At 35.9% G+C, this 20,000-nt stretch overlaps 1 protein-coding gene across 3 annotated transcripts in view; it reads left to right on the top strand.

Annotated features, from left to right (window-relative positions):
* The first annotated feature begins 5,759 nt into the window (after nt 1-5,759).
* LOC135222644 (pikachurin-like) overlaps nt 5,760-20,000 on the top strand; it is a 475,091-nt gene continuing 460,850 nt past the window's right edge. For all 3 annotated transcript variants that reach the window (XM_064260795.1, XM_064260802.1, XM_064260787.1), the window contains exon 1: nt 5,760-6,518. In XM_064260795.1, coding sequence (XP_064116865.1) covers nt 6,386-6,518 — 133 coding nt within the window. In that variant the 5' untranslated portion in view covers nt 5,760-6,385. The remainder of the gene's footprint in view (nt 6,519-20,000) is intronic.

Genomic DNA, 20,000 nt, shown 5'->3' with positions numbered 1-20,000 from the left:
CTACTGAATGATAATAATAATAATAATAATAATAATAATAATAATAATAATAATAATAATAATAATAATAATAATAATAAAGAAACAAAGCCACAGAAGACGACCAACGCTATAAAAATAGGCGAAGTATTACTGTCTAGAAAAAGGTTATCAAAAATTGTTTGACAAGGAAATCCTTGGAACACAGCCAACCGTATTATCATTGAGCGAATGGTTATCGAAATATATTTTATATAAAAAAAAGAGCCTTAGAGCGCAACCAACGTTATTAAAAAAGAGGTGAAGTATTATACCGCTAACGTGCAAGTGGATAATGCGCGCAAAGCCTCTTGCGAGTGATAAATTCTGTTGCAGCATTTTTAATCTCCAATAAAACCTTTTCGTATCAATATTATCTCATATGAGCCCGATTTCGTGTTGTTAAGAATGAAATTAAAATTGAATTATATTGATTCAGTAGTTGCAACCATTACCTCGTTAAAGCCTTCAGGGAACTTTCATATGTAGAGAATGTCGATTCGTATAGAGTCTATAGACACTAAGGAACGTATGCTGTATGTAAGCACACTCGTGTTCTCTCTCTCTCTCTCTCTTCTCTCTCTCTCTCTCTCTCTCTCTCTCTCTCTCTCTCTATCTCTATATATATATATATATATATATATATATATATATTATATATATTATATATATATATATATATATATATATGTGTGTGTGGTGTGTGTTGTGTATGTATATAATTATACGTGTGTTTGTGTGTGTGTGAGAGAGAGGGGGTTTGTGCACATGTGTGGAAATATCCATAATTTATATAAAAAAGATATTTTCTTGTCTGTAACGTAAAAAAAAAAAAAAAAAAAAAAAAAAAAAAAAAAAAAAAAAAAACAGATAGCATAAGGCCAGGTTCGGATCTATAGCAAAATCTCATACAGTAAAGAACCGTTCTTACAGCAAAACCTCCTTGTATACATAATACTACATGATCGGAAGACTGCCGGGACCCAGAAGAAGAAAGAAAGTAATTCGATAATTATAATCTTTCGCTTCATTCGCTGTCCTCCTTTCATTTGCCTGTTTTTTGTTTTCTACGAATTAGGTTACAAAAGGGCATCAGGTTGTCAGTCCCATTTACCTTTGCTCTTTATGCAGTTCTAGATGTGGAGGGAAAAATGAGAATGACCGATACAGCTGACTCAATTTCTTTATCCTGTTAAGTGGCAGGAAGAGTATTGTTTACACTGATGCTGCTTTCTTATCGAATACCTTGAATGTCTTGGTAATGAAGTGAGACTGGCAGACATATATGTCTCATTAAATTACACAATACGACAAGAATTGTAATAATGACGGAATGTGAATATTTGATACGGAATGGAATATGGCTTTAGGAAATGAAGCGTATATGAGGGAAATGTATCAAAATAAAATAAGCGAATGATTACTGGGGAAGAACCAAGTTCAACGCTGTTAAGAAGATTAATACATTGCTGCAACCTAATGGTCAATATACTGTTTTCTTATATTCATATAAGTTTTTATAGGCAGACAGATAGAAAATTAGATCTGGCACTCATACTGAATCTTTGTAGGCCGGCTAAATTATTTATTTTCCCAATTAATAACAGTAATGTTCCGGACGATAATGATAATATCATTATCACTGTTCGCATCATGAATGATGTTTTTTTTTTTTTAAGGTCTTTCCTTAAAATTTCTAATGTCCCAGGCCCCCTTATTACACACACAATACAGGGTGTCCATAAAGTTCCAGTACCATTACAAGCATTTCTTTATCAGAATGGTACTGGGACTTTATGGACATCCTGTATAATTAAAGGTTTATGGACTATCATCACCTGCCATAATTGCTAAAAATCTCCGTAGATGCACTTCTCGTTATTCTACATAAATGCAAAAAAAAACTACTGTTTACGTATTTTTTTATTTCATATATACAAATATAATAAAAAGTTTATGGACTCAATCCCCATACAGTATTTCGCATGAATGGTAGAAAATCTCTACGGTCCCAGTCCTCATTATTTCACATAAATGTTGTGCATAACTCATCATAATCATCATTAACGTTTTTAACGCAAGATATTGTGCCCTCGCGAGGTTAAATGAGATATTAGATTTTTTTTCTTTTGCCTTGGTCTAGCGCATATTCCGAAATTAACTTTTTTTTTTTCTTTTTTTTTTTTGCCTCGGTCTAGTGCACATTCTTCCTCCTGCGTGGTTTAAATTAAAGTCCTAAATGATTAAAACCCTTTTGTAACTACCGTGTTTTTAAAAATTTTTTAGTAGTATTTTTGTTTTATAAAAGATTTTTTATGATATATAGACTTGGTTTTGATGGCCAGGCTCCAGTCACGTTCGTTGATTTCCATTCATAACTACATCATGATATCTGGGCAAATATAAACCAAACTAACATAGTAGACCTCACTAGGTTCCTAAGCCTAAACAACGTATTGCCTTCGTTAATTTGGATAGTCAGGACGTTACCGACCATTCCTCTGCCAAGGGATAAAAGAACAACACAACTTTAGATCTAATAAAAAAAATAAAAAATTAAGGACGATAACTTTGCGTCAGAATGTCTATTGTCGAAAATTATCGCCGTTAATCTCATGGACAACATTTGGTTATCAGTTTTCTCATCCAACGATTTTAAGTCGTCTATTGCCAGTTAAACTTGGTTATTAATGGTAGACTGATTTTCTTCCTGCTCGTTCTTTGGAAGCTTGAATTTCAAGTCAATGGTCCCTGTGTGTTTGTCCCGTGTGAATAGGTTTCATCTATAAATAATAATAATAATAATAATAATAATAATAATAATAATAACAATAATAATTTTTTTTTTCAAAGTGCAGATACTACTGAAAAAGATAACCTACGGTCTTTATCCAGCCTAGTACTAAGGGTAGATATGGAAGTAGGTGGATGAGTAGGAAATGCTGGCTATATTCTTGGAGGAAGGGCTATGCTCTCCCCCTGCAAAAAAAAGAAAGAAAGAAAAAAAAACTGTAATAGCGGGTAAGAACTGGGGGCAGGAAAACGTAAAATCTACCTATATTAAACCGCCGAACCGTGTATAAGTATAGTATGAGCGGGAAGAGGTGGTCTGACGGGTGTTCCCAGGCTGCCTGAGAGGAGTAGGAGGAGTCTTAGCTCTTAGTTATGGTGGCCGAAACACTGTAGCAACTGTGGACTGTGGATGAAGAGAGGAAAATCTACTCTCTTTCTTTATTATAAACATATATATGTATATAGGATATAAATGTATATATGTAGATAAATATATGTATATATATATATATACATACATATATACATACATACATACATACATACATACATACATACATAAATCAGCATTCATAGAAGTCGAGTGTTAGCTTTTCTGCACAGAGCACCATTTCAACAGAAAAAGACTGAAAGTTTGTTCATCACTGCACCGAACGTAAATTGAAGTAGAGAGAGAGAGAGAGAGAGAGAGCTCCCTGATGCTACAAGTGATACGTTTCAGGACCCGAGATGCAGTGGTAATTTGTCTTTTAGTATTGATTACACTTTTGGCCCAGTACTACATTACGTTGTATACTACAATTTACTTTCGCTTTCTGAATAGGATTATTTTTGTGACACTTCGTAATTTCAAACTCAGAGCAAAGAATAAATGACATGTTATAGACTCATAATGCGGTGACACTGGCACACCTGCTTTAAAGCATTAATTATCTATCGTCTCACATTACTGTGTAATGATAACCCACCCAGGTACAGCCTCGACAACGTCGACTGACCCTCCCTCCGACCACATCTCAAAATAGAGAACATGGCCATGGCTTGAGATTTCAATTCTCTTTGTATAATGCATTATATATTCATATATACGTATAAATATCTGTGTGATGAGTTTTTATCGCTGTCATTTGGCAATCACTCTCGGACCTCTTAGTTTTTATTTATTTATTTTTTCTTACAAAACACAATTTGATTTTCTAAGAGAGAGAGAGAGAGAGAGCGCAGTATGTTTCTTATAAGGTATCTGAGCAGACTCTTAAAGCAATGTTTTTACCTATTATAGAGTCTAATAATAGTATATATATATATATATATATATATAATATATATATATATTATATATATAATATATAGTTCAACTAAATTCATTTCACTGGCTCCACTAGACCGAGAGGCATTCCGAATCCAGTCAGAACTGGGCGACACGGAATAGGGAGGTGGCCGAGTGAGTGAAGGGACTCCAATTCTTTGTTCCCGGAGTCCTCTGTGACTCTAATACACCCAGGGAAATGATTACGAATAACAAAAGACTACCACCCCGATGTCCGACGTTACGGTCCATTTCTAGTTATTTTCTCATTTGAAAGGAACCTTTCTCTGCATCTTTTGGATTAATTCCTACGGACGGGAGACAGAGTCCGAGAAAAGAATGAAGGAATGAAAGAAAGAAGGGAGGTCGATTGACTAGTACTACCGTCATTATTCGTCCCCTTTGTATAATGAATTGCTTCCTTTCCTTCTACTTATTGACTATTTTTCTTATTAATTATCGTACTTGTTTTCCCATTTCCTCTGTTGCATGTCCATACGAAAAGCTACACCAACAATCTGCTAACGTTTCGAAAGCTGTCGCTCCCCGGTATTACAGCGAGCCGGTGATTTCATTCGTTGCCGATTAAAGAAGAAGAAGAAGGAAAAAAACGAGAGCTAATTCCGGTCCTAACATTGTTATCCGATGACTGAAGTTCCCCTCGGATATGCCAATATCCAACCGTCTGGCAATGAATGGCCACATTACCGTTTCCCCCCTCTCCGAAAAGGTTGCTAGACCATGAAAAGACAAGTGCCGCTATTGATTTCATAGTTACAGGGCCATCTTATTGATTCGAAACGACATCCGAAAACTCCCGGTTTTTGAAAGGTGGTCCCGGAGTGACGGCTGGGAATAACAGACGGCCGATACTACCTACGGCTTATCATTTTAACGTTCGATGAAATAGCTGGAGTTTATTTGTTATGGAGAGGAACGCCGAATTGATCCCAAATACACCTCATTTCGACCAAACACGGAGGCCACTTCATATTTCATTGATTCTCGAAACAGGAATGTTAACTGCGCAGGTGCCATGCGGCTGCCAGATGCACGAGACTGCACGCTTTTTCGACGCCTATTTCTTGATATTTACTTGGCCATTCCCCCCCGCCCCCTTTTTTATGAGCTTTAAACGTAATATTGTTTCAATCATGAAACGGTATTTGGTATGGGCAAGAAGTGCATAAATTCACATGGCTGCAAGACATTTGTAAGACATTTCAGGTTCGTTAAATGATCAGATTTTTCAGTTCGAAACTCTGCCTGCCGCAAAACACAATTTAATTTGTATATCCAACATATGCAGTTAAAGCAGATTCATAGTACGTAATTAAAATAATTAACTTGTTCGTTTTCTTAAGCGTATTTGAGATTTAATTATAGATAATACAGTTGAGGTACATGAAATAATACAGGACTCGTTTTGCGGAATTAAGATTGCCGGCAATTGTTGTGTATTGAATAAACGTCCGTATATAAACGTCTGATTCAAAAATTGCTTAGATAAGGAACACGAAAGCAAGAAAAATTCTTAGATAAAACTGGAAGTTGGGCCGGAGCCGTACGATACTCTCCGCCGGAGTGCCGGCGTCAATCAATTCGATATTGTAAACTAGGCAAGGACTCGATGAAGAAGAGCCCAGTGTCTCGCGTGAGAGCTTCGAAAGTGGTACGCCGCGTGTCCACCTATATCGATTGGTAACAGAACTAACCGTGGATATTTGGTACTAATCTCGCCCATTCGCCATCGAAGGGAGACCTAGAACAACATCCCAAATGTACCGGTTTGTTGTGTAAAATTCGCTGCTACGCTGGTCGTTGCGTTCGCATTGACAGCTAACCCAAATATTGGTGAATTGTTACTGGTTGGCGCTGTTGAAACGAACGCCCATCGTTGTTTTATTTCCGTTGGTCGTTGCTAACGTGATTTAGAGTTTCGAATCATTGTAAGATCTGGAAGCAATTGAGAGATTGAGAAAAGCCGATTTTATACTTCTGTAACAGTGAGTGGTGGTTGGTAGGTCGGTGGTGGTAGTCGGAGGGGTCGGGATAGGTCACGCCCGAGAAAGCTCTCTCTCTCCTCTCCCCTCACCCAAACGCCAGCCAACCCCTTCCCCTCTTTCCCCCCTAGCAAGACCCGTGTGGTGGCTGGTGGGCTGGAAGTGTGTCATGTGTTACTAGGAGTGATATATACCGTGAAAGGGGGAATAAAACGCAGGAGAGACTAAGAACCGAAAGGCGGTGTAAAGGAACACCTCCACCATGCTGGCCAGAGCCGACTGGAAAGCCAGGATGTTGTGGGTTACGGTCGCTATCGGCATGATGGCGCTGGTGTCGGCCGAAAAACCCACCAAAAGTAACCAGGATAAACTACCTTTCGAAGCAGTTTTTCAAGGTAAGCGATACATTCAATTAAAGTAAGCTTAGAGAAGTATATTTGGGAAGAGGAAACACGCTGGCAAGTAAGGTAAATGAAAATGTCGAGTCTAGGCCTAGGTTTTGAGAAAGTGCATTAAATATTTAAATTTCATATTACCAGGTAGGTCTTGCTGTGTAAAAATGTACAGATAATATTGTCAAGTACTTTTATTAATAATCGTGTTTGAAATTACCAATAGGAGGTTTTTTAGTCCTTGGCTGATATTTAGGTTGTGTTTAAAAATAGCGTAAACGAATTAAGACTAACCTGTGGCCACTGGAAAATGCTGGGGAATTAGGCTAGTAGCGCTGAATGAAACTGGGGCATAAAAACAAAAGTAAAAGTACGCCTGCTGAAAGACATAATGCAGAGGAGCATTCGTGTTGCAAATGATTTTGTTGACCTAGAGAAGGGTCTGTTTTGTTTCGTGTTGTCAAAATAGCGGTAGCAGCCAAGGCGGAAGGAGGGGTCCTAGGCCGAACACACCACACCCTATAACCCCTTTTAATTCAGCACGTCAAATGACCCATGCAATGGCGTGTGTGATTTGCTCTTGTTTAAATTGTTGCATTGCAAGACTGATTGGCTAATCCCCAATTTGACTTTAGCTTTTGCTCGAGTTCACTTACAGACAACAACAGTTGTACTTAACATTACTAATATACTCGTGTATATGATATATATATATATATATATATATATATATATATATATATATATATATATAAGCATACATTCACAAACATTTTACACAACCACACACAATTATATGTATACATACATATATATATATATATATATATATATATATATATATATATATATATATATAGATTTATATGTATACGTGTGTGTTTGTGCTTATGCATATACCAGTCCCTGTCCGTTTTAATCCTGCGTTCATACACCTTCCAGTTAGCTTTGCGTGTTCCTGTCTTGAGCGTGCACGGTTTTTATGCCTCCTAATTACCCTGAATTTTCTGTCCTGCATTTTATCTTTCGTATTTTTGATGGAAGGATTTAGGTCAGATATGTGTGTTCGTGATTTTATGTGTTGATATCATGCTGAGGTTTGGTTGACCTAGCAATATTTTCAATGTTATTTTAAGGCTTTTCTGGTGCAACATTTGCTGTGGTTTTCTTATTATTATTTTTATTTTACATCTACCTATGTTTAGACTTACACAATCACTCTCTCTCTCACACACACAAACAAATATGTGTAGCTATATATAAAATCCTATACGAAGTCTTAGAATTTTGAATGTTTTGGAAATGGTGCAGAAGAGAAATGTGATCGTTGATTTGATTAAGGGAAGAAAGGGTGGATGTTTTGTCACTTTGTGAGAAAAAGGTGAAAGGGCACTGTCTGCTGGAATTGGAGGGACTAAGAATGATTGTTTCTCGGGTTGCTGAAAGGAAATGTGTAGAGCTAGGAATGGATTGAGGTGGCGCTTGTTGTGTCAGGAAGACTAGTGAAGGTTTAAAGAGTACAGATGTGTTAGTTTGAGGAACATATGGGTAAGAATAATAGTATGTGTATGGGATCAAATGAGACTGAAGGAGAATTTTTTTAGGACTATTCTTAATCTGTGTTGGGCTGCTTTTGTAGAATACAAAGGAGTACTTATGCAAGATTATTTAATTATTTAGGTTGATGTGACAGAGTTAGATCGTTTTGGTGGTAGTTATAGCATTGCAGGAGTGGAAGAGAATCTAGAGAATCTAGCGTAAATGTTTATATATGGGAAAGGATTTGTTTGGTGGAAACACAAGTATAAAAGGGAAGTTTACAATTATATTTAAGGAAAGAGAAAATGGCGGGAAAATAAATTGCTTGATTGTCAGTAGGTGAATTTGCAAGCTGATGGTAGTAACGTAAGACAAAGATTGGCTCAAGCTATATCTGATCATCAGTGGGTGGTTGAAGCAAAAACTGTCATGAATATAATTTGAAAAGAAACGGGGATGAAACTACAATGTAATGAAGGAGATGACAGATAGAGGGGCAAATGTGAGCAAAAACTGAATGGAAAGTAAACAGTTTTACAAACAAGTATAAGGCGAGAGAACTGTAGATGAACAACTGATCTCAGAATAATCCAAGTAAATGTAGAGGTGTAATTAGAAGCAGAGTTGAATAAGAAGACTGGAAAGAGTTAATGTAAGTTAGAGAACGCTTATAGAAGTGGATATTGAGGCGGTAAGAATAGCAGTTAAAAAGTGAAAAATGGAAAACTAACAGGGTTAGATAACATGAAAGATGTTACGTAGGTACGAAGGTGATAATGTATTTAAGTGGCTGGCTAGTGTTTGTACGGTATCTCCAGATGAAGGAAAGGCTCCGAATGAATGAATGAGGGTAGTAATTTTTCCTTTACTATTAGTATTGTAGGGGTATAACATTTCTTAGTATACCTAGGGAGGCAGACGTCGAATTTTGATTGAGAAAGTAAGAGCGACGAAATAATGGTTGAAGAGGGGAAGGATATTCTAGGTTTAGATAAGAAAGTCTGTGTGGATCAAATGTTTATTTTGAAACTGTCATGTAAAAAGTTTGAAAGAAAAGGAAAATGTAAGGAGATAGGTAAAATCGATAAGGAGTCAGTTTGGAGGGTGTTGAAATAGTATGGAGGACGAAAAGATAGGAGAAAAGAAGGTATAGTTTGAGATAGTTTGAAGGGAAGAGATGAGATAGACTAAAAGATTTTATATAGGTGGAATGAAAGAGGCATAGGAAGGGAAGGGCTTCCATATCCAGGAATTGTGAGAGGTTGCAAGGTAGCGGTGAATGATCAAAGTGTAATGGAGTGTCCTCTCCTCTGTCATTGAGCTTTCTAATGTCCTAAAAGTGCCCTGCAAGGACATTTATTCATGATTCAGTTGTAAAAAGTATCATGTGCCAGGAACTGTTGGGTTGTTTTCTTCTCAGAACCATCTGCTATATTTGTTAACGTATAGGCTATACAATATGCATGAAGTTGAATATTTATGATTGTAGAAAGTTAGCTTAATGCATGCGAACTAGATTGAAGTAATAATTTTCCTAGTCCATTTTTAAAACATAGAAATCAAGCTGTGTAAGTTTCACTTTTTGATTATTGATGTTTGTTTTGCGTGTTTTGAACGGATTTTATTTGGATGTGAAGAGTTTATTTTTGTAACAATTCTATGATCTTATTATGCCGTTAATGAATGGTAAAATGATAGAGTGACATCATATAGATGAGGGTAAATTAATTTACATACATTTTTACCTCGAGATTGTCAGCATAATTTGTATTGTCAGTAAGGCAGTGTAGAATAGACAGCATGTATCTGTTAATTGGCTGTTGGGGACGTGCGAAGGAACATATTTTTTATTATGTCATATTAATTTACTTAGTAATTCGCTCGTTGGAGTGTACTTTGTGTATAGTCACGCGAACTCTCACACATACATACATACTTATGCATATTGCCTAGCGTGTTTTATAATGTGTTATTTTACTTGTTAAATTTGTTATGTAAATTATGGTATTCCCAAGCGAGCCGGAACGCATCTACTTGTGTGGGTGTGTGTATCTGTACGCGTTTAGCTAAATGGGGTGTTTGGCGGGGGTTGCAGTCGTTCTAATCTAAAGCATGTTCATCATCCTTATAGAATGAAGTCTGTTCGTTGTCTTGAGTGGTCTATTCCCAGGTATTCTTAGTATATAGATATTTTAAGAAGACTTTCCACTTCCATTCACTTATTTTTCGAATGTGCATCACACCAGCTCAATTCATCTTTTATTTCGAGCCGTATCTCTTACCAACCCGTTGATCCGAGCGATAAAGCGAGACGCGAAACCCAGCACTTATCCCACCTGATATATAATATATAAAAAAATAGATCTTTTATGTTTGTCACCCGACCCGCCCTCAACAGGTTATAGCGGTTACATAGGAATGACTGCCTCAGAAGAGGGAATTTTCTCTTCTCTCTCTCTCTCTCTCTCTCTCTCTCTCTCTCTCTCTCTCTTCCTCCTTTGATCATAATTCTGCCTATTGATCTAATATTGTATTTTTTAATTTTTTTTTTTAAGTTTCGTAATGTTCATATGTCTGTAAATCTCTTCATCCATCTATCTCTATATCTTAAGTTCTGCTTCTGTGTTCAAAGCTCTCTCACTCTCTTATTTCTGTTGAATTTTTGTCTTTGGTCACTATTCTGTCTGCTTGTCAGGCTGTCTGTTCATTATCTGTTAATCTGTCTATTTTTGTGTCACATTGTTCATCTGTATGCAAATCATTTCATCCAGGTTTATATTATCTCTAAGTCGTAATAGTAATATTGGTCCCCTTCCCCCGTCCCCCTCCCCGCTTGTAATCCCTACTCTCACGTAGAGGAGCACGTGCCTCCCCCAGGTATAATGTGGTTGTAACTTCATAGTAAGTCCAGTAACATCTTTTGTCCTTCATCCATTTCTCTGTATCTCTCTCTCGTACTATGTCTGTCATATTAGACGCGTAGGCATCCATCACTTTCATAAGTACGCGATCATAGAGATGCTTTTTTTTTTATCACTTTACTCGGATACATTCTAATCAGTGATGCTACGAACATTATTGCAATGGAATATGCAGCTTTAAACCCTCGTATTTACATGCAGTTTGTGTTTTCGCTTCGGGACTATATTCCCTTTCAAGATTTTGGATTTTTTTTATACGTTTAGGGTGACTAAACAGATAAATAGTGAGATACGTTATTAGAGAGATAGTTTGACTGATAAAAATAATTGTGATTACGGTGGTGTTTAGCATCAGTATACGAAGTATCTTGGAATTCGGGGGTATCGTGAAGACCCTTGGTTATGTTTACATATCTTTTTGAGCGAAATGTTCTTGGCTAAATGATTGGTGTCCAGGCTGTACGAAGGTTTGCATTCGTTTTCCCTTTGTAAGGGAAACTTTTCTCTGTATGCAAACTTGAGCTAAACGAAGGAAAAAATTTAATCCTATTTCTTGATTCGATAGAGTAGACTTATTGCATTTTATAATGGCCTCAGATTCTTTTCCAGCAAGAAAATCTAAAACACACACACACAACATTAATCTCTGCATAGTGACGTGACACGAATCCTCTTTATGAGTGTGGCCCGGTTTCATCAGCAGAACGATGACAGAAAGCAGCATCACTCTGTCCCGTGTAATCCGAGAGCTGGTTGGTGTCTTGCGGTCCAGACGGCCCTCGGAGATGGATCCAGGCGATGTGTAGGGATGGCGTGAGGTTTCTATTATCCCGCTCGGAGGAGTTGCTTCTGCGTCGGCAAAATGGATGATTCCCCGTTAAGATTTGATAGCACCATCCCCCTTTTTATTTGGCAGAGAGAGAGAGAGAGAGAGAGAGAGATTTACTTGTGAAATGTTGTACCTTAAGGAGATTTGCTCACCTCCCGTGAACTGGGTACACTGTTTTGTGAAGTTTCTCATGAATTTTGGTTTTTCCGTTCCTGTCCTTTGGTATGTTTTAAATATATCTTCAGATACGCATAAATGATGGAGATACAGATGCATACTGACAGAAAACATGTTTAATCACGTCCAAAATGACTTACTTTAAATTGATGATCATGCTTTTTATTAAAACATTTATCTAGCTTTTTTCATTGATATTTTATACTTCAGCTGCTTCTGATAATGCTCCTAAGCTATTTTATTTACAGGACAGACTGCAAATATGCAGGCGTGCATAGATAAACTGCATAAAACGTGTTGTTGACCACATAAACTAGTAATTTGCATAGCTGTGTACCCAGAGTTTTACATGTATGTAAATTAAACTCGTTGACCTCTGCATTGTAACTCTCACGTTGTTTTGTAACTAGACCTTGTGACGACGTTACATGTGTAATCAGATTCTGGTGACCTTAGACATGTGATAATCCTGGAAGATAGCAAGCAGTCCTGAAATACAAAGGATTTATTTTTTTTTTTATTGTATTGTATTTTATTTTACGGTTAGGTGCATTTTAAGAATCATGAGTTTTATTAATTAAAAAACCATAGGCAGTGTTATTGGTCATGAAGTAATTATTATTATTATTATCATCATCATTATTGTTATAATTATTATAATTATTCCAACGACAGATTCGACTCCTGTCTTGTCAGAAAAGTCACAGAACACTTCCTTTATGTACAGGAATGGCTTTCCAAGTATAGAAAAAAATCGTTGGGGTCTTCGTAACTCAGAGCTTTCTACCTTTTAGTTTATAACCGGATGGATGAAACAGAAATGATAAAATTGTACTATTTGTCCAGCGCAGCGAGAATATGATGTTGGCCTTGTTTATGTGTACAACAAAGACAGTGATTGTGGATATTTACAGACTCGTATTTTCAGGATGTAAACAAAGTAGGCCAAATTGCCACTGGCTAAAGTCCTTGGACTATTAATTGCTTTTATACTGAAAACTATTGAGGGGAAATATGCCAAACCTTTTGTGCTGAGCCCCAAAAAAGTTAAATAAATAACAATCATGATGAATAGAAAAGGGTAAAAAATTCAGGGTAATGGCCGTTGATTCCGGGGATTCATCTTGCAACAATACCTCCGGCATCTGGGTCATCCATCCCTCGATGGAAAGGGCTTTGGCACGGGCGCATGATGCTGAAATGATTGTTTAAAGTGGGCGTACTCGAATGGTTCGTATCTTAACCAGAAAGTTTTTTGATGGAATGCGCGATCAGGCCCACGAAAATATATTAATAACTGAAATTAATTGGACTAGGGTGTATCCACTGCTAATGATGGCAATTAGAGGGTTTGATTGAAAAACTATAATCGGCCTAATTAAATTAATCGAATCCGGCCCACTTAGCTTAATTACGTTTTCAGTTATACCATTGCTGCTTTTTATCCCTCCGCTTGTTATTGTCGTCACTGAGAGAGCCTTGGTGGTCTGTGGACTTTGGTGGTGGGGGGGAGGGGTTGGCCTTCAAAGAGCTGACTGAAGCTTTTCCAGTGAAACGTTAATTGTACGTGACTCGGTTAAAAGCTATAAACGTTCCAGTGCTCTTTCTGCCCAGACATGCTATTTTCTCTTCTTTTTTCAAATTCATATGCTACCTCGTTTCTGTCATATATACTCTTCATCTCTTATTGCTATGGACATTTTGTAGCTTCTATATGTTTATGCCTTTAAAAGCCATACTGTGAACTCATTATATATATATATATATATATATATATATATATATAAATATATATATAATATATGAGAGAGAGAGAGAGAGAGAGAGAGAGATAGCGAGAGAGAGAGAGAGAGAGTGAGAGAGACCTTTTTTCTAATTTTCCTCTCAGCCGAGTTGTTGCTCATCTCTGCTCTTAGCATTTTACAAAGTTATTTTTCTTTTTCTTATTGTCTTGAAATTTTTTCTATTATTTCCTGTTCACTTGCATTTTATCATTTTATCACATTGCTAATCTCTCTCTCTCTCTCTCTCTCTCTCTCTCTCTCTATATATATATATATATATATATATATATATATATATATATATATATATATATATATATATATATAATATATATATAATATATATCTCTCTCTCTCGCTCCTCTCTCTCTCTCTCTCTCTCATCTCTCTCTCTCTCTCCTATATATATATATATATATAGATATATATATTTACACATATATATTATATATATATATATATATATATATATATATATATATATATATATTATGTCTGTATTTATGTATGTATGTATGTACGTGTGATCTTAACTATACTACAGGATATAGAATACCGGGCATTGCGCCAAAGTAACTTTGTGTAATGGTTAATTAAACGCTTTGTTGTTACGTACCGCGCTGAATGATTATAAAGAATTTCCTTATTCGAAGTTATATAAAGCTCTTCGAAGTAACCATTTCCATGTCTAACCTATTACTCATTACGAGTATTACTCATTACGAGTCGCTGTTTGCACTGAACGTGGAGGATAAAATTATTTTCCTTATTGTTCATAACTTGGGCATTTTCTGCTATTTTACATTGAAGGAAGGCAATTAATAGCGTATATTTTATGCATTTGTGCATACGTTCATGTATCACTTGCATGTTAGTTTTTGCGAACACAAATGCATATATAATAATGCTTTTAGTCTTTTACTCAGCAGCAGTTAATTGCAAAAATCTTATTCATACATATATTCATACATATATACATATACTATGTATACGTGTGTGTGCGTGTCTATTGTATATTCCATGTATGTGTTTACACAACACACCAGTTGGCGGGGTACTAAGGGAAGTTCAGCTTTGCGAAGTTAGAATACAAAACAGAAGTCGGTGAATTTAATAAACTTTGATGCACTGGATGCGGGAGAGATGTGTAGTGCCTCGCGTGTCGGCATCTCAATCTTCTCCTCTCAGATGAGGAACAGGGTAGCAAGCCTTTGTGTTAGTTACTTGGCTTGTTTTATTTTTTTTTTCTATTCTGGTGGGAGTTTGTTGCTTTCTGATGGAGTGTCAAAGTTATTTAATGTATGTTTTGGTAGATGTTTTTTTTTTCATTGTAAAAATAACGCTAATGATAATGGTAGCAATAGAAATAATAATAATAATTGTTATTGTTAATATAACTGCTGTGCTGTTATGAAAGTGAAGTGGCAGTTATGTTGCCAGCGCGTTCTCTATTGTATTTTGGACCAGTCAGCAATTGCAGTAATCGTAATGATAATGATAACAATAGAAAAACTTATGAGATGACTTTTTTTGTGCTCCTGGGAAGGTTTCTGTCTTTGGGCACAGGGTTGTGGTAAATAAGCCAGGATACTCTTTTCAGGAAGACCATTTGAGGGCCTTTTGCCTTCCCTATGAAAACAAAAGTTCACGGTGAAATAAATAGGACACTTGTCTGTCACCTTATTCTGAGACTTGTGATGCAGTTGTAGATTTCGTAATACCCAGATCCAGTCTTGGTGGTCGAGGGCAAAACATTGAGGCCAGGTCGCACGGGTTAGAATCTTCATGATCAACCAGAACACTTCTTATAAACTTCTTTACTCAAAAAGGCAATGTGTCTGTAGTTTTTTTTTTTTTTTTTTTTTTTTTTTTTTTTTGTGGTAAAGCCTCCCCATTATTCCCTTCGTTTTATTTTTCTTCCTTTTTTTTCTTCATGTATGGGGTAGATAAGCGCACTCGTTTGCCATTGCTTTTTACGAGATGATAGGGACGTTAATTATATCTGGCAGGATACTTCCTGACATTAAGGAGAGACCCAGCTGGTGAAATAAGACTAAAGGAAAAGCCAGGGGTTAGATCTTTTGATGTGATACCTAACCACTCATGAAATATCAAGTTACTGTAATTCTGCCTATCAGAATACTTTAAGAAAATTAATGCAACCTATATATGTCTGCCAGGATAAACGAAACTTGAAGGAACGTGTCGTTACTTTTCTCTGCCACGATAGCACTAGAGCTGAGACAGGACCCAGCGTGATTCACTCAGATACACGGCCTGCCACCCTTGCCACTTGTGTCCGCCACCAGAAAAGAGTAGCTACGCTCTCGGAATAACAATAATAATAACAAGCAATAAAGGCGCCACGGGTGACGGTAACGATGGGACGTGTGAGGTGGCCTTGCCCGTATAGTGCGATGCTGCAGCTCTAGTACTTGTTGTCGCTGTTCAGCTCCTCGTAAAAGACTGGGGAAAGAGAAATATGTTGTGGTGTACATTGCAATGTCAAGGCAGAGACTTTTGTTTGCTTTGTTTTGATACTGGATTAAAAAAAAAGAAAATTGGGCTTTGACATTGATTCGGGCATCTTTTGCATTATTTCGGTATTGTGAGGCCGGGTTCAATGTTATGTATATATATATATATTAGAACCTATATATATATTATAGTTTATATATATATTATAAAAATATATACTAAATATATATATAATATAATATAATATATAAATTAATAAATATATAATATAGATATGTGTGTGTTCATGTATATGCACATACATATAACGCGCGTGTGTGTGTGTACTTAGATTTTATGCATTTCCAATATAATACCCTTTGTATTCGATGTAACTTCGTTACTCCGATTAGAATATTTTTTCCTTTTTAAGTGACTGATTCTTTTTCTCATCGGGTCTTTGTTACTGCACTGAAGCAGAAATTAGCGTCCTAATCGTATTTTCCGTCCGAGGGAACTTTTATCATTCTTTTACGAATGATATTACCAACTAGAAATTGCTGAGCCATGTCTGTGTAGAATTCATTTCTGATAAAGAGTGCTTATCAGAAAGAAAAATAGGATACGGTTTCTCACCAGTGGAACTAAAATATATACCTATGTATGAAGGTAAAACGAAGAATTAGAAATTCAATGACATTTAGATGTAAAATGACACGAGCTATTCTGTAATATAGAAATTGTTCAAATAAGTTGGATTAAGGAATGAGTCACAAGGATGTGCTTGACCGTGGGCGATAACTTCTGACCTCGGGTCATTTGCTGTTTCATTCTTTTCTTTCTCTGTTTCTTTCATGTTTTCTGATAACTACATGTATTTTTTACTGTCTCGTTCTTGAGGCTTCAGCCTTCGTGTCTTATGATTGATTTATGTTGAGAAAAGCTTTATTGATGTTTATTGGCTCCTGGGGAAGTTTTTAAGTTTAGCCTATTTTTTGTTACTGTTGTCATGGCTTACTCATATGTATCTTTTTCATCATGAGCAGTTCGAGAATGGCAAACTTTTCCAAATTGAGTTATTTAAGAGGAAAGATGCTTGCTTAAGGAATTATAAATTTAGTAATAGTAATCATTGGGCCATTTTTTTATCTTTCTATCAGTAAGATAACAAAAAAATGGCGAATGATTTTCACTTTTAAAGATTAACCGAATGAGTGATGAAGCAGGATCATAGGACTTCTTAGTTTCAGCTGATGTTTTTCAAGAGGCAGTGACGCACAGTCTTTTTTGAACAAGGCTCGTTTCCTAAGAAAGACTTAACAGAATCGCTTTCACAATAAATAAATGTTAGTTATTCAGGGAGGATAAGTTATTACTTTTGTTTTTTTTAAGAGATCAAGATGTTTTCAATTAATCTTAACTTCGGATTATGTGTTACGGAAAGATTCAAAATCCATTTGATGGGAAGATTAAATGACTGGGGAGAGTTCAGACAAGTTGATTGAAAGTTATAATGCAAAATAATGACTAGTAAACAAAGTAGGTGATATATTTTTACTATTGCTGTGTCACTGAATCAATGACTTGATTTTAACTTTAATTTTGTTAGATTTATGTTCTTGAGCCTTTTTTAGACTAATATTTCGGTTAAGATTCACATTAGCTGCACAAACTAATCTGGTTTATTGGTTGTCGATCTTTGGATCTTTAATTCATTCTAAGTGCTGACCCCCCCATTTAAAAGTTATATCTTTAACCTTGAAACTTTAGTTTACAAGTCTTAACATTTAGGTCCTACTTTTCCCGTGGTAAATCACTGAAGTGCCCAGGTTAATTCATCCTTGTCCTGAATCATATTCGTAGATAGGCTTAATTCACATGTGTTTTGAATCGTTTAGCCTACCTTAGAACAGTTTGAGTGACTGGACATGTCTGCAGACCAAATTATCTTTGACATCATCCTGCAACTGACACATACTGAGTTTCATTGATTAGTTGGACTTGGCGTTAGACTATTGGCATTCTCTTGATTTATGAGTGAATGCAACATGAATGTGAAATCATTTATGCTTGAATTGATATCCTGGAAATTCCGATTTTGTAAATATTGAATTGGGTGACCTGTCATGTATTTTATTTCTTTTCAATTTAATCATGACCTTGAACTATATAACTTTGCGTTAAATGCATATGTGTTGAAGCTCTTCTTTAAATAACTTGAACGATGACCTTGACCTTTGTAATTTTATCCTAAATTCACCTCCTGAACGCGTGGGTATTACCATGGATACATTAAACGACACTTTAATCTTGAACCTGAGCAAGATACTCACCTTGAACTTTGTACAAAACGACCTTGACTTGAAACTGTCAAGAAATTGACCTTGAATTTGGTATCTTTTAGCAAATGACCTCTGTAAGGTTCTTAAATCTAATTATTTCAAAGAACACAGATAAATGACAGAGACTTATTTTGGAAATGTGTTGAATAGTTTTGATATTGTTGTCGTTTTTTATTTTAATCAGAATAATCACTTTGTCACTTTTGTTCCTTTTTCTGTAATGACGGCTAGTTGCTTGGAACATTACAGCACTCATGAATTGCGATTCAGGTAGGTATTAGACGTCTGGTAATTGTATGCATCGACATTATCTCATAATAGCTTGGCATGCTATAATCTCCTCCTGATCTTTCTCAGTTGGGTGCAGGTTACCCGAAATGTCTCCCCCAACCATTTTCGGCCGTGACGTTTGTGAATGTAAACGAAGTTTTAAATTTAAACATGCCTGCAAAAACATTCGAGATGCTTCATTGTGCGTGTTGAGCATCCAGGTATTACGCTTCTATTTTTTGCTTTCTGCTTATAGCAGACTGACGTCACAGCAGCCACGGCGCATCCGGTTACTGGAAATGGAATGTGCCAGTTTTGGCAATTCCTTATAAATCCGTTACCAACTGATGTACGTCACGTCTGTGACGTGGAATTTCTGAAATTTTTATGCATGGCTCGTCAAATTTCGGGAGGTTTGTATTGGATTTATTTTGGCCAGCCTATTTTTTGTTCAAGGTTATATTTTTAACCATCGCTAGCGTGTCTATTTTTTGCTTTTTTCGGGAATGACCAACGTGGAAAGCGATTCGATATTTGCGGTATCAGGAAATTTGTGGTAAAGATGGGCACAAATTTTATTTGTTTTTTGAGGGATTTTAAGTTAGCTGAATTGGTTCTTAATTGTTCTGTAGTTAGATTTAGCCTTGCAGAAATTTGCTGATATCATTTTACACACACACACACATACATACATACATACATACATACTATATATATATATATATATATATATATATATATATATATATATATATATATATATAGAAATATGTGTGTGCATGTATCTTTGTTTGTGTGTGTATGTATATATAGAATATATATATCTATCTATATCTATTTAATATATATTATATATTATATATATAATAGAACATATTAATTTGTTACATATATTTGTATACGTATGTATGTATTTGCGTGAGTTAATAGAGAGATAAAAAGAAAAAGAGAGAGTGGGAGCGCTCTGCGCACCGTATTTCAAGTTTTGGCCGTTTCACCGGAGTATCATAAATATTCTACGGGAATGATGTCCGACATTGATTGCGTAATGCTTTCGATTGATGTTTATTACTGCTGGCATGTAGCGCTCTTGGAGTAGGGTTTTTTTTTTTTTTTTTTTTTTTTTTTTTTTTAAGAGAAGTGCCTTTATATACTTTTTCATTTAG

The sequence above is a fragment of the Macrobrachium nipponense genome, chromosome 20, assembly GCF_015104395.2.
Source record: "Macrobrachium nipponense isolate FS-2020 chromosome 20, ASM1510439v2, whole genome shotgun sequence".
In the NCBI taxonomy this organism is placed as follows: domain Eukaryota; kingdom Metazoa; phylum Arthropoda; class Malacostraca; order Decapoda; family Palaemonidae; genus Macrobrachium; species Macrobrachium nipponense.
This window is presented reverse-complemented; position numbering and strand designations above follow the sequence as displayed.